The 25,276-nt window shown below is 41.8% G+C and overlaps 1 protein-coding gene and 1 long non-coding RNA gene across 10 annotated transcripts in view; both read left to right on the top strand.

The window, feature by feature from the left end:
* The first annotated feature begins 1,831 nt into the window (after positions 1 to 1,831).
* LOC133270014 (uncharacterized) lies at positions 1,832 to 6,255 on the top strand. Its single transcript, XR_009743647.1, has 3 exons — positions 1,832 to 1,924; positions 4,956 to 5,058; positions 5,661 to 6,255. It is a non-coding gene; the product is annotated as an uncharacterized LOC133270014 (long non-coding RNA).
* Positions 6,256 to 7,044: 789 nt separating this feature from the next.
* The window catches only part of KCNC2 (potassium voltage-gated channel subfamily C member 2), a 105,016-nt gene continuing 86,784 nt past the window's right edge, over positions 7,045 to 25,276 (top strand). For 8 of the 9 annotated variants that reach the window (XM_061454775.1, XM_061454774.1, XM_061454778.1 and 5 more), the window contains exons 1-2: positions 7,045 to 7,476; positions 8,172 to 8,895. In XM_061454775.1, coding sequence (XP_061310759.1) covers positions 8,260 to 8,895 — 636 coding nt within the window. In that variant the 5' untranslated portion in view covers positions 7,045 to 7,476; positions 8,172 to 8,259. The remainder of the gene's footprint in view (positions 7,477 to 8,171; positions 8,896 to 25,276) is intronic. The other variant, XM_061454771.1, reaches the window with a different exon arrangement.

Consider the following 25,276-nt stretch of genomic DNA (forward strand, 5'->3'; position numbering starts at 1 on the left):
GTATTATGGCCTCTTACAAAAAAAAGTAATTAAAACAATGGAGTTTTAGTCACAGAAAGGAAGAAAATGATAGATGAGGTAGGTTTCCAGTTAAACTCTGGTGGAATGCAGAAACTAGGTGGAACAATGCCAGTCATCTGGAAACCCTTGCAGTCCTTTTAGAGTGTTTTCATTGATTTTGATGCCATGTGAGAGAGGGTTTGCTGACTTTCTTAAATAAATCACTACCATATGTGGGCTACGTATCGTATTTGAACTGATTTTAGGGGAAGATCAGTAAAAGCTAGCATTAAGAGAAACATAAAACTGCTTCCAGAACATTTTAGTAGGTGGACCTGTTCTTTTCAAAACACAGGCTAGCTGTTCAATAACAGTTTGAATATCTATTGAGGTAGTATAGAGGGTGTGCTAGATGATAGATACTGCAATTTACCAAAATAAAAATGTAAAGGTCTCTCCTGCCCCTAGAATCAAACTGTGTCCAACTCAGTTTGATTGCTTCAGAGACTTAGAAGTGAAAGCTTCAAGTTTCTTTGTGAAGTTGTTTAGTGGTACTTGTGCAGTGCCCCTGCAAACTGGCTGTTTCTTAATGCAATCTTTGCCAGTTAGATTAAAATGACAGATGTTTCAGAGAAAACTGCATCATAGATCTGGAAAGTTTTGTTTTTGTTGTGTTTTGTGGTTTTTGTTTTTTTTTTGTCTGTGTTTTTTTTCTTTCTTTTCTGAAGAGACTGCTAAAAGAGATAATCAGGCACTTCTGTTTAGACAGATTTCTTTCTTTCAGGGCATGCTTTTCTATACTGGAGATAGCTATTTGTCCTGCATCTTCCAGGTGATTGTTGATTATTTATTTTATGGGAGTGTTTAAGACTTGCAGCAAGATGAAGCCCTCTTTATGCTGACACAAGTTTTTGTTACTGATATGTTACCTGAACATTTCAGCCTAAACAAATGTTATAGATAAAGAATAGAAGGAAATGTTTGGGATAGCATTTCCCAAAATTTTCATGAGGCTTGTGTTCCTGTGCCAGGAAGGAGAAGCAAGGTCAGTGGAGACTAGGTCATCTCTGCTGGCTTAGATAACCATGCTGTAAGAGAAGATACGCGACTTGGGCATTTCCCTATTTTTCCATCTCTAGGCGCTTTCTGATTACAAATGGAAAGATTTACCCTTTTTGAATGATGGGAGCTTGTACCCAAGAACTGTAACTAGTTTAGAGGTACTGCATTCATTTCCCTGTCCCTTGGGACTCAGTATGATTGACTAGGTCATTCCAAGACCTTTTTTTTTTCACAGTCTCTGTCAGTATGTAGAGCACCTGAAAGCAGCTCAGTATCTGCATTCTTCTTGAACTAAAGTTTGAACACCTGTTGGGGAGCTGAGCACTGTTCTCACTGTTTAGTCTTCTTTACAAAGCCACTACCTTGCTGGTGTGTGGCAGTCCCTCAGAAGTGGCATCATGTGCCGGCTGCAAGTTATGAATGGGAAAGACCCTCTACTGAACTTTGACTGGAATTGAAGCAAATATTCAGGATAGATAAAAAATTCATTCCAACTATTTCAACATTGGGCACTAAAAAATGTAAGTATGGACAGAGCCTGAGGCAATACCTTCTTTTATAAACAGCATGTAATATCCTGTACCTCTTGAGAAAAGGTGATATGAATCAGCACTGACAAAGCTACTTGAATTACAACAGAAACAGGTGAGTAATCCTTTCCACCATCTTGCATTGCTAATACCTCTGGTGTTAGTAATTGCAGGGAGCCAAAGAGCACCCCTGGGTCATGAATAAAAAAGGCAGTGTCTAGGAGAAGGTTCTGGAAGGGAAAAGGCCTATGGGATCCACTCCTGATTTAGAGGAACAGTGGATCAAAAGCTGAAGGTGACAATTCCTAAGGGATTGCCTCCTGTGAAAGTGGGTACTTTGGGTCTGGGAGTTTGAGGCTGGTTGAAGGAGATGATTGGTCAGAACAGTTCCACTTGCATTATATGTGTGTCCTTGTAGCACTGCGGGCAAAACAGCCTGACTGGAGTTCTGGAGGACAGTTGGCTGGAAATGGATGGGACTGGCGCTGGACAGCTCACAGCCACCTTCTGGCAGGCCCACTGCCCAAACATTGCCATTTGCACCCAATGTGCTTAGTCAGTATGACTGCATTTGAAGGAATCGGAGCAATCCCAGGCACAGCTACAGGTTGGGCAGAGAAGAGATTCAGAGCAGCCCTGCGGAGAAGGACTTGGGGTTGTTGGTTGATGAGAAAATGAACATGAGCCGGCTTCAGTGTGCACTCAGCCCAGAAAGCCAACCGTATCCTGGGCTGCATCAAAAGAAGCATGACCAGCAGGTCGAAGGGGGCGATCCTGCCCCTTTACTCTGCTCTTGTGAGACCTCACCTGGAGTATTGTGTGCAGTTCTGGTGTCCTCAACATAAAAAGGACATGGAACTGTTGGAACAAGTCCAGAGAAGGGCCACGAGGATGATCAGGGGACTGGAGCACCTCCCGTATGAAGACAGGCTGAGAAAGTTGGGGCTGTTCAACCTGGAGAAGAGAAGGCTGAGTGGAGACCTCATAGCAGCCTTCCAGTATCTGAAGGGGGCCTATAGGGATGCTGGAGAGGGACTCTTCATTAGAGACTGTAGTGACAGGACAAGGGGTAACGGGTTAAAACTTCAACAGGGGAAGTTTGGATTGGATATAAGAAAGAAGTTCTTTACTGTGAGGGTGGTGAGGCACTGGAATGGGTTGCCCAGGGAGGTTGTGAATGCTCCATCCCTGGCAGTGTTCAAGACCAGGTTGGACAAAGCCTTGGGTGACATGGTTTAGTGTGAGGTGTCCCTGCCCATGGTAGGGGGGTTGGAACTTGATGATCTTAAGGTCCTTTCTAACCCTAACTATTCTATGATTCTATGAATGTGTTTTGCCACAGAGGCAATGCTAAGCAGGTTGCTGAACATCCACGTGCCAATGCTAAGGTGAGCTTTGGAAAACGTGGAAAGGTGGAAGGAGTTTGGAAGAGGAGCAGAAAAGAGATGGGGAAGACATCTGTGGAGTGAGCTAGGATATGGAAGAGGACAGGCTTGAGTTTCTCTGTGGGATGGAGGGTCTGAGGGACACCCTGGGGAAGGAGCCCCAGATCAACCTCAGCCCTAAATGTGTATTGGCAGATTCTTTGCTGGAACTGTCTGGACCCAAAAAGATACAAGAAGTGGAGCAGCTTGTGGTATCAGAAGCTTGTGCAGAGCGATGTTGCTTTGAAGTCTTTTGAGCACCTGTGGGAGGAGTAGAGAACTGAAAAGATGATGAGAACACAAGAGATTGGTGTGCTCCAGGGTCTCAACTTAGGACTTTGAGGGAAAGTGCAACTGTTTGGTTCAGAGCTGAAACAGGATCTGTGTGCAACACGGGGCTGCGGCTGGAGGTAACACAAGTTAAAACATGCCAGCCCCGGCCCTGTGGCAATGTCTCTTCACACTCCCCAACACCCCTTTCTTTTGAAAAGAAAAACCTGAAGCCTATTATCACGGATATATGTATGCACTGTTCCCTTTAACATCCCCTGCCCACCACCAGGGAAGGCGATGACTTAACCATGTAGCATGGGTTATGCTGTGGATTACTAATTAGACAATACAATTAGCACTCACTTGTTTTTTTTCTACTGTGTCATGTCTCAGGAGCCCCCAGTCTTGGCTTCCCTAGGCTGTTTTTTTCCTTTGATAAATATAACACACAAGGAACTTTGCCAGTTTTCATTTTTCAATGACAAATACCATGTTCCCTGGAATTTCACAAAGAATTGAAGATCTGGGGTGGGGGAAAGCAGGTGAAGCACCCTTGTGTGTAGGCAGTGCCTCATATAAGGTACTCCAGCCTAAAGATGCAATCAAGCTTTGGAATTTAGAAATAAGGACAACTTTCTGCTGGCTTTATTTCCAGCCTCATCCAATTTAACTACACCATGGCTCCTTACAATTGCATTTCACAGGCATTTACTTAACCTATTAATTCCTTTTTTTTTTTCAGTTTCAGAGTAGGATTCTGACTTATCATCAGTACACTTCAGTATAATGTGGCTGTCATGTTCTGCAAGATCTGTAATGAATTGCTACATGTAATTGTAAATAGTGGAGATGGTTATAAATAATATGGGAGAACAGAAAAATATATCAAAGAAATAAGTAGAAGATTAATAAAATGTTAATGCCAGTGGGTATTTAAAATATATAGTTCATTTACTTAATCATCAACTAAATTGATATAAATTGATGGCTTTAGCTGTTGCATTGTCTTCTATTATAATTTTAAATTATAAAATTGTTTGGGTTTTTTTGTCTGTTTTCCAATTAAAATATTGTATGAAAACTATGACATGGTGAGGTGCGCTAAAAAAGCTTCACTACAGTTGCACTAGAAAAGCTGCACTACAACAGTGAGAGGCAGAAGGTGGCTTCTGCCTTTCACATCCTCTCCAGGAAGGCAGTTGGTAGCTGGGTAAGGAAACCCCTAGTCAACAGGGACAGAGCTCCTCCAGAAGGTGATTCAGAGCATGACTGTAACTGAGGCATGCTGCATTTGCGCTCAGACTTTTCTTTTCCACAAGTCCTTTCTTCCATTTGCTCTTTTATTGTTAGGCAGCTGGTAACCCAATGGCTTTGCGTTGCAGTACTCAAGCTTGGAGGAAGAATGATGGCTGCTAGAAAAACGTTCATTTGGCTTGGGTTTCTGATAGCGGTCTTCACATCTAATTTTATTGCTTTGTCGGCTAAAACAGTAACATAGGACTTTTCCTTTTCAGCAGGGAAAACTGATTGTGCATTGCTCAGTGTCACCCAGTTCCTGTAAGAAAGTTCCAAATCCTGAGCAACAGAAATGTTTTTACTTACCTTTTACATGAGTATGTTTGAGAGTATGTGGAAACAGATCTGTTTGTTTGTTTTCCAGTTGCAGATGCATTTCACGGTAAGACTCACTCAGGAGGCACATTTCTCCCTCTTACATATGTTTCATACTTCCACTTTTATTGGAAGTACTGAGCAGTGCAAAAATTCAGGTCAGTCTCTTGGGGGGAGGAATTAATTCATAAATGTTACTACAGTTGCCTATATAGAATATTGTCATTCAAGAAAATGTCAGTCTGGAAAGTTAATGTCTAATGTAATTTCAACCTTTATTGAGAAGTCTGCCACATGCTGAAAATACAAGGAAGAGTGACACACAGAAATTAATAGCATTATATTTAGTAACAGACATACTGTAGAATATGGACAGTTTGACGTGACTGAAGGGTTATTATATTCTGGTAGAGACCATTGCTTTTCTTACCAATTGGGAACATTATTTCTTTCCCATGCAGTTAAAAACCCCTGTGTGTTTAAGAGGTCTAAAGTGTAAATATTACTCATAATACATGCTTTTTTCATGGCATCAGCATTATGTGGGGGGTGACTGTAAGGTTTTTGTTTATGAGATGTCATCCTTGTTAGTCTTGGGTTTCTTAGGTTGTTGGGTGGCTTGTGGAGTATTTTTTGGGGGTGATGGGTTCTCTAGCGTTTTGTGGTTGGTTTTGTTATCGTTTTGGTTTGGTGGTTTTGTATGTCTGTTTGTGGTAACTCTTTTTTGTGAAGGGGGGTGCTTGTTTTCTAACGAGCGCAGGTGTGGGACTTGAGCAGACAGTGACAGTTCAGAAGGAAGTCCTGCTATTCTGTGATGATGCAGTTTGTCTAGAGTTTTGGCAGCTACTGCCACCCCATGGTTTCCCACAAGGGACGAATGCTGCAGAGCTTTTAAATGTTGCGTTTCTCCAGAAACCTCTCACAGGTCAGAGAGAAGACAACAAACACTCATTTTTGTCTTACCCCCTTCTTCCCTATGTCCCCTTTTCAGTAAAAGCCCCTCCGCAAATAAAAGCAAGTATGGCATGAGCAGCATTGCTTTGGTTTAGCACGGATGAGTCCCTTCCACTGGATTTACAACTGTGTAATTGAATATTAATTTTGGCTCCCGGGAGTTTTCACTGATTATATCTGCATTGGCAGGAAGTATTTTGCATTCTTCATTTATTTATTTATTTTTTTTTCCAGGAACTTCAAAACACATATCTGGAGAAAGCTTTTGAAACCCATTTCTTACAGTTGCTGCTGCTTTGGGAGTTTTTGTTTACATCATGGATGCCACATACAGACAGATCTGGGTTAAAGCAAGCTGGTCTGAGCGGTGTCCTCTGAGTGTTGCTTCCAGCAGAGCTTTGCCCTCCAGTGCCTCAGCAGGTACTCAGTTGAAGGTTCTGACATGGAAGGGGGACATTTCAGGTATTGTTACTCCACACATTCATGCCAGGGAATACCCTTGGTGTGGAGGAAGAGTTTGCTTTTTAAGAAGAGGCAAGAGAGACCTCATTTTTGCGTATCTTCTTGCTGGAGTTGGAAGCTTCTTTCCCTTGGACCAACCCAGCTGAAACCAGGCATCAGTAAGATAGGCTGTAGAAAGTAAGTCAGTTGGCTTGGAGGCAGAGGCTTTGGCACAGGCATTGGGCTCCCTTCTTGGGGACTCTTACTGGGGACTCTCCAACTTCCATCTCCCCCGTTGCTCTCCACCACCAAGCTACGAAGTGCACCGAGCACGAAGCGCACCCACTGTGCTGTACTGTTTTTCCCACCCGACACAAAAGTTGGATCCCTCCTCCTTGAGCTCTCCCGATCCCCGGTTTGCTCCGGGGGCTCCTCCTGGGAGCCGGGATGCTCTTGGCCGCCGCAGGTACTGCACGCACCGACCAGCCGTGAGAAAGACCTTCTCCGAGAGGCTGAGCAGCTCCTCTCCGCAGTCACCTGTAGCTGGGCGCTGTTTTTTTACCTGCTACTCTAAGCCCAGAACCCTTCGCGAGGGTTTTCCTGAAGTGAACCGAACCTCCACGTAGCACAGCAGAGGTGGTGCTCCTTTTCCCGGAGAGATGCGGCTCTTATTTTTGCTGTCGCCTCCCTCCACCCCTCGGGACTGGAATCAGGGGGCTGGAGGGATATGGAGGGAGGGCTGCCCCCGCCCCGGGGAGGAGCTTCAGCCCCAAATAAGGTGCCTTTGCACGTTTGGGCTTCTCTTCCCAAAGGAGCACTGAGGTTACGACAGCACCGGTCCTCGAGGTGCCCTCTGCCCGCCGCCCATGGCTCTGCTTTCGGCCGGCGGTGCTCGCTCGTAGCCCCGATGGGGAAAGGCTGCGTCCCTCTCCTAAAACGAAGCGAGCGGCATCTCCGAGCGGGCGGCGGGAGCCGCTGTTACGCCTTTCGGAGTTGAGCATGGAGGAAGGTGAAGCAGCCACCTGAACGAGGAAAAAACCCAAACAAACCTAACAAAGCCCAACAACAAGTAGCTCTCGCCTGGCGGGGAGGCAGGGAGAGCGGCCGGGAAGCGCCGTCCGCCGCCAGCCACCACCGGAGCCCGACCGAGAAGGGGATCCGCGTTTTCTGCTCCGGCCAAGGTAACTGTGGGGCTGGCGGGGGGAAGCGTGGAGAAGCCCCCGGCGGCGCGGCGCTTGCTCCGCCGGCTCTTCCCCGCCATCCACTCTCGTCTTCGTGATTTGTCTGAGAAAGTGGGAGCCGAGCTCCGTACAGGCAGCCTTTCCAAGGGTGTGCCGGCTGCCGGGCTTACTGGGGAGGGGGGTGTGTGTTTTGGTATTTCCTCCCGAAAAGCAATCCCTCTCTCCAAAAATGGGGGGTGGGAGGGAAGGCGAGCCTCTAATCCGTCTTTTTTTTTTTTTTTCCCTGGTTAGGCTGTTATGATAATAAAAGATAGATGCCCCTTAAATAATTAACCGCACACTTTCTATTCCATCAGCTCGGTTCTCGCAGCCCCGCGAGGGAGGAGGGGGTGGGGAGAAGCGGCATTGCCATTCCGGCAGCCGCTTTCAGGGGAGGCGAGGGCAGAGTCCCGGAGCCTTGCCCGGGGCAGGCAGGCGGCAGAGAGCCCTCCGCGGGAGGAGCGTGCTGAGCTGCCCGGCGGCGGGCCGGGCTCTCCCGGAGGTGCGGAGTGGCGGGGGATCAGGGGAATGGAGCGGGCTGGGGTAGGCGGTGACGGCGGGGAATAGCTTTCCCCACCCCCCCACCTCCTCCTGGTGATGCTTGGGGGGGGGGGAGGGGGGGGGCTTCTCCTCGATTTCTTCTGTTTGCGTTTAAGGCAGCAGCTCGTCCGCCGCGGACCTGCCGGCGACCCCATCCCCGCCGCCGCCTCCCGCGCCCTCCCCAGTCATGTCCGACCCGGAGCGATGGGGAAGCTCGAGGACAACGAGAGGGTGATCCTCAACGTGGGGGGCACGCGGCACGAGACCTACCGCAGCACCCTGAAGACCCTGCCGGGGACCCGCCTGGCCCTGCTCGCCTGCGAGTCCCAGAGCGAGTCCCCGGGCGGCGAAGAGCCACCGCCGCCCTCCAACCCCAACCCGCCGGCGCCGGCCGGAGGCTGCCCGGAGCCCGGCACCGGCTGCAGCCCCCGGGGCGGCGGCGGCGCCAGCGAGTTCTTCTTTGACCGGCACCCGGGGGTCTTCGCCTATGTGCTCAACTACTACCGCACCGGCAAGCTGCACTGCCCCGCCGACGTCTGTGGGCCGCTTTTCGAGGAGGAGCTGGCCTTCTGGGGCATCGACGAGACCGACGTGGAGCCCTGCTGCTGGATGACCTACCGCCAGCACCGAGACGCCGAGGAGGCTCTCGACATCTTCGAGGCGCCTGACCTCCTAACGGGAGAGCCGCCCGCGGACGGCGACGACGACGACCTGGCCGCCAAGAGGCTGGGCATCGAGGACGTGGGGGCCGCCGGAGAGGGGAAGGGAGGGCGCTGGCGGCGGCTGCAGCCCCGCGTCTGGGCACTCTTCGAGGACCCCTACTCCTCACGGGCTGCCAGGGTAAGCGCTGCTGGACGGCGCTCCTGTCGGGGTGGCTGGGGAGGCCGAGGGGTGCCGGGGGCCCCATATAGGAGGCAGCCATGTAGGTGCGTCGTGGGGAGGTATGCCCCCATGGGGCAGAGGTGATGCTTTGGTGGGCTGCTGCACGGGGATGGTGTCAGCCCCCAGGGGGGAGTGGTACTTGTCCCCTCTGCATCTGCAGGCAATTTCAGACAGGGAGGGGGTGATCCTGCTGGGCCAGTGTCCCCCCTGGAGCTATGCCCCAGGGAGCTTGTGGTGGAGCTGTACTTGCCCCCTTGGCTTGAGTGGGGGTCTGGAGGTGTGTGCGCTGGGGGACCTGTTCGTGTGTGGGTATGAGCACACAAGGTGCCCTTGTCCTTGCTGAGCACCTGCATGGAGGCGCATTTGGGGACAGGGGAGGCCGTCATCCCTCTCCCAGCTGTCAGAGGTCTCAGGTTTGGGGTGAAGTGGTTACAGTGATGCGGGAGAGCAAGAGCAACCTCAGCCCTTGCCCAGCTTCGCTCTGTCTGCGCTGGGAGGTGATCGGAGTTCAACAAAGTAAGTGTGACAGGGGGTCACCCTGGCTCTTCCTCCATTGATTTCTCAGGGTGACCCTGCCTGCCTCTGTGACTGAGGACATGGGTACACAGCAGTGAATGAGTGTACCAAGTTTCCAGTATACAGATAGGGATTTTAGATCTTGGTGCTGACTACTTTCTCATTTGATGATTTGGATTTTAGTTCTGTTTCTTAGTTGCTGTTGTCAGTGGCGATGGGAGTTTGCTTTCTAAGCCCAGGCTTTGGAGCAAACAGTTGTAATTCCTTTGAGAGAAACAGTGGTGCCTCAGATTTAACAACTAGAGAAGCCATCACCAGCAAGTCCTTCCTGCAATACAAGGAAAAGAACTTGTTACTGAAAATGTTGATTATAAAGTGGTAAGAAGTGTTTTGTAGCATATTTGTCAGGATTCCCATGAAGCGTTCAGAGGTGAGCCTCATCCTGCAGAAAGTGCAGTTGTGGTGGATGTTGTCTCCTGGTCAGTGCTGCTGATTTCACTGGCAGTCTCGCAGATGTAGCTGTATGCGTGTGGTTTTAAGTGACTTCCTGGGTTGTGCCCTACACCCTGCTGCAGTTTATGTGAAAGTTAGTACCTCCTATGCGCTTAGTGAAGTTAAACAGAAAGTAAAAGTCCTTGTAGTTACCACTGTCACTTGCTGAATGCCAGTGTTATGTTTTTGAAGGTTGCCCCCAGTGTGTTTTCCCTTGACAGATGTCTCCAGCTGATACTTGAAATATATTTTTGATAAAGGAAAAAGACTACCATGAGTCTCTAACTTTGCTCATCAATGACATACCCACATTGCTTGCATCTTCACTGCCTGAATCCTAAGGAAAATGTGGCTGTCAGTTACCTGACAAAACAGTACTTGTGTGCGGTGATTGCCCTGCAGGTTGTCTTTCACCTCCTGTTTTGTGACAGTGTCAGATGTGCAGCTTTTATGATAGGAACTCTTTCCACTTAACTTTGGAGAACTGAGGATTATGTTAAGTGGGAGTTACTAGGAGAAAGAGGAAGGCAGGCGTGCTGACTGCAGTTGCACCCTGGAGTTGTAGATGTCACTTGGGTTTTCAGTCCACTTCAGTCCACTCTTTGACAGAACTGCTTTGCTTTCCAAATTCTCCATCTGTGTTAGACCATCCTGGACTGTCAGTGGCTCAGGTAAAGTTAGTTTGAGTTTGCAAAATGAATGCCGTAATTAACACTATAATAGAAAATTGCAGCACAACAGTAATATTAATCCCTTAGAAGGTAAGGCATTCACCTTTTTAGAACTTAAAACCTGGTTTTAAACATCTATTCTGATTTCAACCCCAGGCAGCCAGAGTAAGGCAGTGTCAGAGCAGTAACAACAGTGTCTAAATCAGTGTTCTCATTTTCTTCAAGGCCTGCTACCTTGTACTTGATGTTTCAGGTAGGGAGACAGCTTTGAGAATTGCTGACAAGTCTTAAAGCATTAAAGTAAATTTGTGTTTAAGGACTAGCATGCACTTAGTAATCACTCTTGAGCACTGTAAGGTGATAGTAACATTACTTGAAACTGAGACGTTACTGCCAGTTCAACGTTTCCCACACTTGAAACAGAGATGTTATTTTCTGAGTATTCTGGCAAATACACTTTTGTTTTGTGTCAGCTGAAATGATGACTAACTCTAAAAACATCTGAGTGAAATCCTGGCTGTACTGAAATCCAGACAGAACTCTGTGAGCATCAGTCTTTGCCTCGTAGTGTTAGCTACTGACTCATACTCCACTTAGGTTGCCGTGAGGCTGCGTATTGGTAAACTTTCTTAATAACTGTGGTTATTAATTTTTTAGCATTACTGCCCGATTTAACTTCAGTAATGTCTTTTCTGGGAAGTACGGTGATGATAAAATTGGGATATTTTCTGTTAATGAAATGGTACTTAATATTTGTGATTTTTCTTTATCCTAAACTGTGATCTCTAAAAATAGAAATTTATAGAAATTCAAATATAAGTTGCCATGGTAACGTGTTCAGGGATAGTGCATGCACAAGATTATTCTAGCAAGACCATCCAGTGATGTTATATAAATAGTGGAAGTAGTTTGTTTACTTTATTTAAAATTCTAAGAAAAATAATGATTCAGTTTTTAAGTGTATGCAGTTTGATATTTAGATGGTGACATCTGCTAAATGTGGGGTTTGTAAATATAAAATGTAATTCACAGGCATACAATTGCTTTGAAACCTGCAACACTTTCCTTTGTTCCTCAAGTTCAGGAGTTACATCTGAATATTATTTCTGTTTTCATTTTATCATTTTTGGATTTCATAGCCTGTGAAATGAAATTAAGGAGTACAGCGGTACTCCTCTCACTCCAGGCTTAATAGAGCAATCATTCACAAACCGCTATGTGACAGAATGCTATTAGGTAGCTGTGGAAAGCTACTGGCATGAGATACTGTCATAGGAGGAGAAGGACGGGGCAAACAAATCTTTCTGTGTGTTGGCTTAAACATCTCCAGAACAGACATTTACCTGGTTCTTATCGGAATCAAACATGTATTGTGAATTTTGCTAGTTAATACCTGTAAAAGATACATGATGGCTTATAAGAGCAAAGTACTTATGCTTTAGTAATTGCAAAAATACATCTAAATAGTTTGTATGAAAGTACAAGAGACATAATTTAGCACTGAGTTTAACAGAGTGTGTGCAGATGCCCAGCAGGACCTAGAATGTCAGTGCTAGTCTCGGATATCGTATCTCAAATTAATTAAGCTTCTAAGGCTTTTACTTTTGAATAACAGTTGAAACATGATGCTGTTCAAAGAAGTAATTAGTATTTGTCATTGATTTTTTTTCCTAAGGATTATGGATTACTCATGTACTTAGTGCAGCAACTCAAAAATGGGCCTGTGATTCACAAAGTTTGTAGCTATATATCCTTCACTTCCTGAGAAGGCTTGAAATCTGCCCATGCATAAGGGGACAGCACCTGTGAAGTCAGATAGCTTAGCAGTGTAGGAGTCAATGTGGCCCAGGACACTGGAGTGGTGCTGCCTGCGACACCGTTGCTGCTTTCAGCAGCTAGAGGCAAGTTACACAACCCTGCTGCAGCACAGTCTTTTTCTATAGGGAAGATCTAATTACTTTGTTTATAAGGGAAGGATAAAAACTAATAGGCAACTATTTGTAAAGTTTGCTATGAGAATATATTGGATGAAATGCAAATAAACCCACAAAAGTCTTGCAGTCCAGGCATCAAGATACACCTTGCAAGTGTTCATTAAAACTCTGATCTTATGCTACTTCAGGAGCAGCTGGACCTGAGCGGTGTGTTGTATTTAGATGGACAGAGATACAAAGTTCCCATACACTGTTTTATGCAAAGTTATATTGTCAGAGACTCCTTCCAGTTTCCTATAACATCTACATCAGCTTTGAACATTTGGTGGGGTTGGTTGTAAGAAGAATAATCTGAAACAAGTGTCATGAGAGAGAGGGAGAAAATAATGATTTTATAGATCCCCTTGAAAGGCTAAAGCTACAGAAATTATATTGGAGAGCATTTTTACCAAAGATACGCCTTTATTTCATGGTTAGCTTATGTTTTCTCTAGGTACCTAGTTACCTGTCATGTACAATGGTGAACGACCACAGTGGGTTATATTTTTAGGGCTTTGGCTTTTTGTGGTGCAACAGTTTTTATTTTTGGTGGAAGCAGTGCTGCTGGGTTGGTCTGAAATATCGTGAATAGAGTGGTGAAGATATGTTCATCTCAGAATACATGTTTGTAGATTAGTAGTGAATAGCAAAGTTTGTTTGCCATTAGCATTAGAAAGGCCCTTTAATTTATAAGTGGAAATCTTTACTCTCTGTCTTTTATTCAATAAGGAAAGGAAGTATACTTTAGATTTTACCACGTAATAATTGAGTTATGCAGACATCTTCTGTCTGAAAATCATATGAAGAAAATAGTAAAGGTTGGTAAAAAAGCTGCCAAGAGGGTATTCCGTTTGCCATGTTGGGAATCAAAATGCTGACTTTATGTTTAAGAGGGAAAAGAGTCCATTACATTTAACTGGTGAAAACCAGTCATTTTGCTTGAAACATTTAGCTTATGGGAGCTGTCATTTTTGACTAAATAGCAAGATTTATTCCTAATGACAAAAATCGTAATGCATCACTGTTACAGATATTCATAAAATCTGTAGCTTCATGTGTACATGGGCTGACTAATTTGCACTGTAATTTTTATTAGTGTACTTCGGCTTGCTGGCTTTTAGGAGTCTGAATTGGAAATAGTATCTTGACATGACATACTGAGCATAAACTAGCTTGATCTACCTTAAATGTAAATGCTCTCTGATGGTACTGGCATATTGGTGAGGTAAAATCAGCAAGATCTCTGCCTTCCGAACTTCTGCCTTTTCCTCTACAGCTGTTCTGCCTGATGCTGCTAGTGTTTCCATGGAAACTAGCCAGCTCTTGGCTTCCTCTTCCCATGGAAAACAGCCTTCTCGCTGTCACTTAGTCATCTGGGAAAAGCATTTTGTCATGGTTCTGACATAAATGCCACAGAGATGATCTGTACTATCATTTCAGAAAGAGATGCTGTTACATATGTGCACGTGCATATGGCCGGCCTCATCTTCCACCAGCTCTAAAATGATCTGGTTACATGGACTTTGGCTGAATTTTCTTTGGTATCACTGGGAATGGAAATCAGATTAACACACACAGCCCAGGATAATAATAGCGTGAGAAGTATTTTTCCGTTGAGGAATCTGGCAGACCACATGCCCTTCCTGTATGTAGTTAATGCACAATGTGATGTCTGTCATGTTTGTTTACAGTGGTAAAATTCTTAAATGGTTTACTCTGGGGTGGGAACTTGTCAAACTGATTACGATGGTAGGGGGAGGAATAGCTCTCAACTTCTGGTGAATATTGTACAGGTTTCAGTGCTACCGTCAGATGAGGCATCATTATCATGCCATTGTCACATGATGCAGCCAGGATACAGAAAAAGTGATGTAAGAAAACTGATATATTGAGGTCTCTATATTGTTAAAGTTCTTGGGACTTAGTTCAAGGTAAATGTATCAATCAATACCCTGTGAAGGACCCAGCATTGTTGCTTGTTTTGATGAGTTTGTGTTGAATCATAATCAAAGAAGTTCAGAACACAGACTAATCCCAAATCCTTTATTAGTTTCTTTTGTTGTAGTAACTTTAAGATAATTTAAGGGAAGTTGGTGTGAAACTCACTTGTTCTTTTCTTCCTCAGTGGCAGAAAGTGACCTTTCTTTCCGTATGAAGTTACCTTGCAATTGGGGTAAAAGGATCAGAGAAAGGGCATCCCTATGAAAGTTTTTAATATTTTAATAATCTCTTCAGAAGTGCTGTCCAGTTGTTTTAAGATGGCAAAGGCAAGGTCTTCTCATTTCCAAGGGCTGTTCCAGTGCTCTTCACTTCTTCAGAGACGACTCCTGCTCATCCTGTGCTTCAGACTCTTGGCTCATCTTGGGGAAACGGTTTCCTTCAGCCACAACTGGAAAGAAAGGGTTTATGCTGTTATATTTAGCACCAATGGGGATAGTGTGTTCCTTTTTAATTTTCTTTACTAAACTCTTAAGATCTCACTTCTGGCAATGTGATTTATATAAGCTTATTGATTCATTGCAGAAACTTGTAAGGAGTTCTGCATTTTCATTTATTTATTTACTGTGACTAAAGTAGTTAGGAGAATAAAATCTAGATATGATAATATTTGGAATATCAAACTATCAGTTATCATTCTGATTACTATGTTTCTTACAATGATACAGTTCCTTCACACATGCTCATCTTTAACAAGCACACATCCTTCACAGTATGAATTACTAATTGCGTAGGAAATAAAAATTTGATTTTAAAGCAATGCTAAACAAGGCTGTGCAAGAATTTTAGGTGGAGAGCAAATAGGGGAACTATGTTCACTCCTACATACATATTTTGTTATTTCCAAAGAGCCTTTCTCTTGGTGCAAGGGCTGAAACTTGAGGATATTTCACACTGAAATAAAGTGGTGAACACAATATACAGCTGTGGAAATGTGTGTGGATATACTAATATAATCTTAGCACTGGTGATACTTACTAACATGATAAAAAGAATTCAAGTTGTGATGACCTTGTACATTTTCTTCCCTATCCTGGCATAAAGCATGTATATGGTTTAACTAAATGGTAGTGTTGTTAGGAATGCTGTAGAAGTAGCTGTAGAAAATTAACATGAAGTCACATTTTATTATTCTTTTTAGTTCTACAGATGTGTTTAATTAACATCTTTGTTGGTACTTTATGATGACTAAAGCACTTTTGAAGGAAAAACTCCACTTCCATCTGTTAATCAGTAGTGTTAAAAATAGGATGCCATCTAATCACATGAAATACAATTTCTTGTGATTTGTGATTTGCTTTACAGAATTTTTGACTGAAGTGGTGACTTGAAGCTTAAAAACCGTATTATACAATTACATATTTTAACCAAGTGTTGTTTTTTCAACCCTCTGCCTTAAAGTGGAAAATTCTGAGATATTGCTGTGGTTTTGGTCTTTTTTACCAGTAGGTTAACTACTACGGTGATCTGATAGTCCTTTCTTACTACAGACAGCTGTCGTTTCTTAGTGTTTCTAGGTGAACCTTACATATTAGGTCTTTGATATGCTCATGCAAAATGCTGTAAACAGAGAATGGCCTCTTACCTCAGTGCTGAATATTGTGGTAAAGTTCATTAATATACATTAAATATACAGCACAGTATCATCTAGTCTTATTTCTGAAATAAGTATAGTTTCTTAAGTGTTTTCTTTTTTATCTAGCATACAAAATGACATTTTTTTTTTTACTGTGTCTGAAAAAGGGTAAGTATCCTTTGAAGTTTGTGGGTTTGGTTTTGATAATTTGTGGGGTAGTGGCTGTGTAGCAGTAATCTTCTTTTTAACTGTTTAATCCTTATCCTGAGAGAAATAATTCTTCCTTAGGAGTGGCTTCCACCACACTGAAATGCTTGCTTGCATGAAAGCACAAGGCTATTCTAATATTAGGGATCTGATAGGTAGTAGGTGGGATTTCAGAAATCAAATTCTGAAACTCAGTTAACAGCTGAGAAAATTCTTTTTCAGTCAATTGCATCAGAGAAGATAAAGTTCAGTAGAGTGAAAAAGAGGACTGCAGAGCAGTGCTGCAAAATGATGTGTGCAGGTTGAGGATGTGTGCAATGATGAGCAGCACAGGCTGAGTTCCTGGCTATCCTGCAAGGGGTCTGTGTTGGTGCCTGCAGCAGCATGGGGTGAACGTGTTTAACCATGCCCAGTGGCATCCTGCTGGTGGGTGCTCTTCCTTCAGTAGAGGGAAGAATAATGTCTTCTAATCATATTTCATTCAGCCTACTTCATTTCTCAGATCAGAAATGTTCGCAAAATATATTAGGCTTTTATATACTGTCTACTGTAAGATTAAGGGTAGTCAAATATATGTTAATTTGTATTTTATATTAAAGCCTGTGCAATAATGGAATTTTACAGATTTTTTTTTTCTTTGAAGTAGTAGTAAAACTTATTATAGAACAAGGTAAAGGATGTTTTTAAAGTATATGAATGGGCATAAACTTGCTTTGTTCTTAGACAATACCAAAGGAGAAGTCCTCGTTAATCCTTGATTTTACATAGGTATTCAAAAATTCTTTGTACTTTTTGAGCGAGCTGTTTTATATTCTACACTGGCACTTGGTAGTCCTTTACCTATATGAATGGCAATTATTTATAATGAGTGGTTTCAGGAGTATCTTAATTTTTACGTGAGAATGATTGTTAGGTGCTAAAAAAGCTAACTTAGATTTTTATTTTATAATTTTTTTTTTATATCATCCCAAGTCTTCATTTCTTTACCAGAACAGGTAATGAAACACTGGAACAGGCTTCCAGGAGAGGTGGCTGATGCCCTAAGCCTGTCAGTGTTCAAGAGGCATTTGGACAATGTCCTTAATAGCATGCTTTAACTGTTGTGCAGCCTAGGTGGTCAGGCAGTTGGACTAGATGATTGTTGTAGGTCCCTTCCAACTGCAATAATCTATTCTAAATAAATGTATTCTGGTGTTCCAACCTTTTTTTTCCTAACAATGGAAAATGAAGTCCTTCATTTAATTATGATGTTTCATATTTTCACGGTTTAAAAAATACAGTATATATAGTAAATTGCGTATAATAAATGACATCAACAGTTGTTTTTTTTGGTAGAAATCAAGCGGGGTTGGATTTTAGTGCAGTATTGAACATCAGCTCTACTGTATAACTCACTATCTGTTCGTCATCTTGTGATAATTTACACTAAACAAATTGATTTAAACACACTAGGCATCTTCATTCCTTGACCAGTAAATTTTATTACTGCCTATATTCGAAGCTATCTGAATATAGTTTTGTATTTGAGGATTAAAGCCTCTGACAGCAGGCCAGAATTGTTTTCCTAATTGCCTAGGTGATATACCTGTGCGGCTTGGAGGAAGAAACGGTTGTGTTTGTCATTTGTCTCTGAAACACACACGCAAAGCTGATGTTGCAGTGACCTGTGAATGCTCAATGGAATTTGATGCATTGCAGCTACAGGGCCTCCTTAGTTGGACATTGCATGTTTTAAGTTGGTGCCTCAACAGCAGCCTCAATAGCAGAACAAATGAGCTGGGGGAATGAAAGAGGAGAAATTATTTGATAAAAAGGAAAATCACATCTTGGTGAAAAATGAGCCATTATGGACTGAAGCAAAGAATGTATTTTTATTATTTTGGATTATCACAATGTAGCCAGCCAAACCTTAAAACTGGCAGAGGCGTTTTGTATTGCATGTAAGGTTTGTTTTGTTTGGGTTTTTTTTGAGTGACGTTCATTGCCTTAAGGATATAAGACCTTGGTTTTCGTTGAACTGCAGGTTTATCTACTTCGTGTTGCAATTGCCACGTCCTTAAAGTGAGAAAAGCATTTTGATCTTTTCAAAGTGACTCCCCTAATATCTGGGTTTATCACACACATTTTGTAAATGGCTGCTGTAGGTAGGTACCATCTTGCAGTCAGTCTCCACCTCAGTCCGGGAGCGGTGACAGGCACAAGTGTGTCTCAGAACTATCTCTGGAGGCTCTCAGAGTTGGTTGTTATCTGTTTCCTCATTAGATACCTATTTTATCTAATTAGCCCCGCCACATTGCAGTCAGAATCTTGCACTCTTACTGAGCCAGTGGCTGGCTATTCCAGAGCTTCTGAATCAATGACTTGAAGTGAATAAAATAAACCATTCTATGCTTCTTTGAAGTACAATGCCAACTATAGATACTTCTCTACTGTTAATACTACTGTAAGTAGCCGTGTTAGCAGCTCTTTGAAGGCATCATGGCATGCATCACTTACTGACATGAAACCCTATAAAAATTTCAGAGATATTGTATTCTCAACAATTTAAAGACATTTAAATTCAGTATTTGGTAGCAGAAATGTACCCATTAGTCTCTGGGGAAGTGCAGATTTGGTCACATGGAGCTTGTATTTCATTAGAGCAACCTACCTTGCACTGCAATCCTGACATGTTCATGAGATGAAGGCAATCCTGTTTGAAATAATGCCTGCTTTTGTTCAAATACAAATAGCTAATTTTCTAAAATAGTGTGAGGAAAATTATCAAACTCCTGTCTTGTGCTGCTGCTGTTTGTGTACTCCTTGAAAATACAGATCAAGAGGTGCGTATTAGTAATTATAATGAACAAACTTTTCAAATCTTATTTTGTTTGTTTACTGGCAATGCAATTTTAAAATAACAAGGTAATTTCCTAATCATATTGTCAGTAAAATGCTGCCTCCAGAAACCTCAGCCTTGTCTCTGGGTGGGAGAGTCTTGTAGTAGTGAAGGCTAAAGGAAGATGCATGACCTAAATTTTTCATTGCAGTTCTACTGTTCAGACAAGTACAGCGTAACAACTGTGGGCACTGCAGAAACAGGGAAGAAATGGGAGTCTGAAACAAGGGAGGAGAACATTTGTGGTCCTAGTGTTCCCAAACTTCAGGTGGAGTTTTTGTCCATATGTATAATTATGGATGAAAAAAATGTTTTTTGTGTGTGTATATATATATGTATGTATGTGCACACACACACATTTCTGAACAAATTCATGGATTATCCTGCAATTATGATAAGTCAAGAAGATTTTTGTTGGTTTTTTATTTCCCATTTGTCCTTCAAGGTTTTAATGAAGAAGGTGCGCCCCAGATCTAATGTCTTAATTCAGTGTGCTTACGTTTTCTTGTCTAATTCAGCTTCCAGCTGTAAGTTCAAGTAGAGTTTTGTGGACTGAATATCTTGCTTTATTAGGCTATAATCTTTTACTGGATATATATATGTGTTACTATGTTGGTTTACAGTATTTTGTAATCTGGAGAGGGACTTTTTACGAGGGCATGTAGAGACTGGACAAGGTGCAATAGCTTTAAACTGAAAGAGGGTAGATTTAGATTAGATTTTAGGAAGAACTTCACTGTGAGGGTGGTGAGGGACTGGCACACGTTGCCCCGAGAAGCTGTGGCTGCCATATCCCTGACAGTTTTCAAGGCCAGGTTGAATGGGCCTTTGAGCAACCTGATGTAGTGGAAGGTATCCCTGCCATGGCCGGGGGATTGGAATTGGATTATCTAAGTTCCCTTGCAATTTAAACCATTCTATGATTTTGTTAATTATGTTTGATGACAGAAGTAGTGCTCCATTCTTTATAAGTTTTATTTCACTAGAGATGGGAAAAACCCAAAGCTGTTATGTAACTAAACAAATCTTGCTTTTTGTGAATGTATATCTGATGGGTGACTATCATGGCCAATTAAACTTTTTCCTGCACTTGACATATTATAAAGTCTCATTTGAGTGCAGATTTGTTGCTGTCAGAAGGTTCTGAACACACTACATTTTTTTTTCCTCAATGAAGGTTTTAGATTTCTCCCTGTCTAAATAGGCCGCTTATTTTCATAGACCTGTAGAGATTTAATTGTTTTCAAAAATCTCTATCCTTTGGTCTAACCTTGTTACAAATGGCCAGCTGGTTCAGAGCTCTTAGGTGGGGGATCAGGAAGTCTTTCCTTTAAAAAACAAACAGGAAGCAAGCCCAGCTTACTGAAACTAAACAAGGTAAAGTTGCTTTTCACTTGAAAGTCCTGACACCTTGGGACATCTTTTCCCAAGAAAGCACTTGCACTTGCAGTTCTTACATCAGAAAGCATAACTGCTGAAGTAATTGGAGCTCAGGAACAGCATAAAAGAACAAGCAGAAGTTGAAGGACTGTTATGACTGGGAGGGGGTTTGGCTGCTGTAAGGAAATGCTTTCACACTTGAGAGCTCTGTATTATGGCATGCATTGGCATTTATAAAATACTTAATTACTCCAAAGCAAACCAATATTCTGTGGTGTCCATTTTATTGAAAGCACATATAAAATGTGAACAAGGGTACTGTTCTTTCTACGGCTTTATTTCAAGCATCCTGATACAACTAATTATATTGATTTTTATATTACATTTAAAAAATACAAATTTATAACTATTTTGCTTTTATAGCATTACACAGAATGACTGAAAAACTTATAAAATGGTCAGATTCTGCTGGTAAATTACCTAAAATTGTTCTAGAACCCTACTGACTGTATATTGTAAAAACCTATATATTCTTCGTATTATTTTATAAGACATTTTAAGAAAATCGTCTCCCAGGGATGCAGCTTTCCCTTCTTCAGCTGTCTGTAAGAGGATATCATTTTCATCTGGTTGTGTCGATCTTTGAAGCGTTGCAACCTGATTTATTATTTGTTTATATATGTATTTTTAGTCATTTTTGTAAAAGGAAGAGAGGATCAGTTCAAGCCAAGTTCATATGTCTGTTTTTGGGAGGAATACAGAGTAAAGAGAAGCATAAAACGATGAAATCCATATTTAAGTAGAAGATGGAAAAAAATCATAGTACAGTGAAAGCTGTGAATGGTGTAGGGATTATGTTATGATGAGCTCATTTGGTCAGGCTAGGAGAGACATGGAAGGTGAAGAGGGCTCAGTGCTAGCTGGGAATTCTGGAGATCCAGGTTTATGTTGTTGTTAGGCTGTAGCATCATCTGTAGTTCACCACACCACTGTGGTTCACCCTGTCTGCAATCTGGGAAGGGATGGATATTCTTTTCCCTTAGAAAATTAAAATGTAACTTAAAAAAATACACAGTGCTTAAATAATGCACCAAAATAAAAAAAGGGGAAATATATTTTATTTGGTGACTGTCAAACATGGTGCAAAGGAGAGCTTTGGTACTTTTTAAAGGAGATTGGCTATTGTTTGGTGGTTTCTGTGCCTGAAGATCTAAGTATATGTAATAATTTTATGGTCCTTTCTATTTATTTATTTTCCTCCTTTATTCCCTTTTTTATTTTTTTCTTCTTTTCCTTTTTTACTTTTAATTCAGTGGCTCTATTGTGGGAGTAAGCTGGGACTCTGTAGTAATTTGCATATATACAGTAATGAGTATGAGAGGAAGTCCTCACAATATATTGATAATTTTGTTTGCAGAGCAGAGTTGGAAGAGTGTAGTCAGAGAAGGAGGCATAAATCCCACACCTGAACAGTATGGAAAGAAGAAAACTTTGAATTCAGTAAGAAAACGTTGTCTATTTTGTGAAGTGACTGAGGCAGGGTCTACACAGGAAAAGACTCTTCAGCCATGTTAGTGGAAATTGCTTTGCAAGGAGGTGTAATTAAGGTGGGGTTAGGCACAGATGTAGTTTTCCAAAGTTTTTCCTCCAAAACCTACTGTTAGCATTTCTGAAATAAAAAGTTTCCAGAATTTAATATGCCTGTGAACAGTGTAATTCTCCATCTTTCTCATAGGTTGCTGAATGTTTGCAAAGACATTTGGCTTTGCGCCTGTGAAGTTAAATTCTGCCACAACAGAGCAGAGAGTCTTAAAATGAGAAATATTGGTCTGTCTTTACAGTTGGCTCTCGTACCAATTTGGTCTGCAGTATATTAGAAAGACTTAATATTTTCAGTGATCTCACATGGATTCTTGGTTGAGTTCTGTAGCTGCTTTTGAAGTGTTGATTGATGGTGAGCCTTAGCCACCAGATGTGGGGGACTGGTTGAGCTTGCTGGCTGTACTTCTAGGGGATACATTTTAATTAAAGGGAAAAAAGGGCAAGATCCCAAAGAAATGCCCAGTGTGAACAATACTTCAAGTAGCACTTAAATGTGTATTTCAGGACCATTTGCATTTGGTTAGTGAAAGCTAGCTGCTATTCTCTGCTGCGTTTTAATGTGCTAATTAGTTGTGCTCAGCTACATAGGTAATTAGTATTGGCCAAACACACAGCAGTGCTGTAACTGAGTTACTGTAAATTTTGGTGAGAGATTTTTCCAAAGGAATAGATAATACCTGTTCCTTAATTCTGAAAAACCACCCATCTTTGCGTCCTGCTTCTCATGTACAAGAAGAGAGTTCCTTTCCCTGTAGAAATGACTGAATTCTTCCTCTATATAGGTGAGTGCATTTTCATGAATAAGGTGTTTTACAGTTTGTTGCAGAACAACGTCAAACATTTTGCTAACTTAATCAGAAATCTGAATTGTTCTGTGTGGTGAAAGCCATGGAGAGCAAGAGTATTGCCGTCAAAATCACTGAAGTGCTTTGAAGATCTGCCTTTGCAGATCCCTGGAGGCAACAATGATCTTAGTTTGACTGTTTTTTTTCCTTCTCCCCCTCCCCAAACCTCCCTTCCCCATTCAACATTATATTACTTTTACATATCAGAGAAGCTATACCGAATTATTACAGGAAATTCTTTGATATCTTAACTGCTGTGTTTCTCTGCTGGGGATATCTAGTGATATCTGGCCAAGATTTGAGGATGTGCTCAAAGCATGTGATGATATTGGCTGAATTAACTCTGGAAGACAGCAGTTGAAAAGTATTAAGTCTGCTGTGATCACGAACAGGCGAGCAATTTCTTCATTCGGTTAATTGCTTTGGCATAAGATGCAGGCTAAACAAGTGAGCTCAGTTTCCTTTTCTACCTGAAGTGATCATTGCCAGTAGTCTTGATCAGAGAAGGCTGCATTTTGGGGATTTCTTCTGAGAAGCTTTTGATGTTTGAAAAATTCTTTTCTTGTTTGCTGTTAATAGCGACGCAAGACAGGGCTGGATTTCAGTGTGATTCCTTACAGAGTAATATCTGATCTTGAAACAATATACACAATTTTATTTAAGCATTGATTCATATTTCCAAGCAATAAGCCATATTTAGCAAGAGAAAATGTATTGAATTATAGATTTATAAGTCTGCCACATATGCTTTCTCTTCTGTGCAAGCGCCATGCTGATGTTGTGCATGGTTATGAATTTGGCAAAGCTGGTTCTGAACCAGGAGTATAAGGCTCAGGAAATTAAGCACTGGCCTTGCTCTAAAATGTAAATTGTGTTGGTTATACTTGCTTCTGGGTTGATTTTATTCTTCTGCCTAGGGAAGAAAAAATACATGTTACCAGTTTTATAAGGTGAAATATTTGCATTTATCACAGTCCTTGGGAATTCTTCAGCTGGTTAGACTAAAGTATCGGTGAGGACAAGAAAAAGGAGGAGGGCAGGGTGAAGCCTCAGTGTGTACAGAGCTACATAGTCATCTTAGGCATAAGTATACATTTGTTTCTTTAGCTTTGAAAAGCAATGTATAAAATCAATTTACCATGAATCTCTCTGCAGCTGTATCCAAATGGCAACCTCTGTGAACTTCAGTATATGGTCCTCTATATGCATTTGCTTTTCATTTTTTCTAGAGTCAGTAGCTCACAGTCTTGAGACTGTACTCATGCATAGCCTCTCTATCAAGTGTGGTACTTGTTCTGCAGTATTTTTAGCTTTTTAGATAGGAAAATTTGAAGTTAAATGCCTGGAAATAGGTAACATATATGGCATTGAGGTGTAACTGTGTTACACAAAGCACTTTGAGTTAAGTATGTACCTATATGTGCCAATATTATAAATATTATAATACAGTGATTTTTCAAGAAAACTGAACACTGGGTTTTTTTTCTTTCATTTCATAAGAAAGCAAAAAATAGGTCATGTTAAAGAAAGAAGGCTAATAAGATAAATACTTAATATTTAAAATTCAGGAATAACACTGTAACATACAGCCAAGCTGTATTTTTTCTTTTATTTCTACCTCATTAGTTTTTACAAAACAACCTCACATTATCCTAAGAGGTTTATCCTATGCATTCTGAACTAACATACTCAAATCAAGGCTTTTTCTACATCTCAGTACCTTTTGTTTTGGGCTGTTGTTGGAAGAACACTGGTATTAAAGGCCAATAATTCAACTTTTTTAAATAATATTTATCCATAGCATAAACAGTTCACTCTGAAATTCCCCTTGAAAATAATGTAAGACTTCTATAGGCAAACACAGGATTTCCAGTTCTAGAATACTTACAAGCAGAGGTTCTTTAACCAGTATCAGAATTAGGGAGGTATATTAAGTGAACGAGTGAATGAACCACCTCTTCATTGCTGTCAGCATAAAAATACATTCTAAATCATAAACACTGCATATCACAAAAGCGTTTTTATTGCCATAATATAAATTTACCAAAAGAAAACTATAAAAAAGGACTCTACTACAAAGCTTCAGATAAAGACAGGAATTCGTATTAGCTCAAGCTTGGGACACCAAAGGCCTTTGTATTCCTGTGTTCCAGACAACAGCAAGGAGAAAATTTAGGCAAAAAAAAAAAAAAAAAGGTGCA

Source organism: Pezoporus flaviventris, unplaced genomic scaffold (assembly GCF_033815535.1).
Source record: "Pezoporus flaviventris isolate CSIRO_AGI_PZ_B2104156 unplaced genomic scaffold, CSIRO_AGI_Pfla_v1 ptg000016l, whole genome shotgun sequence".
NCBI lineage: Eukaryota > Metazoa > Chordata > Aves > Psittaciformes > Psittacidae > Pezoporus > Pezoporus flaviventris.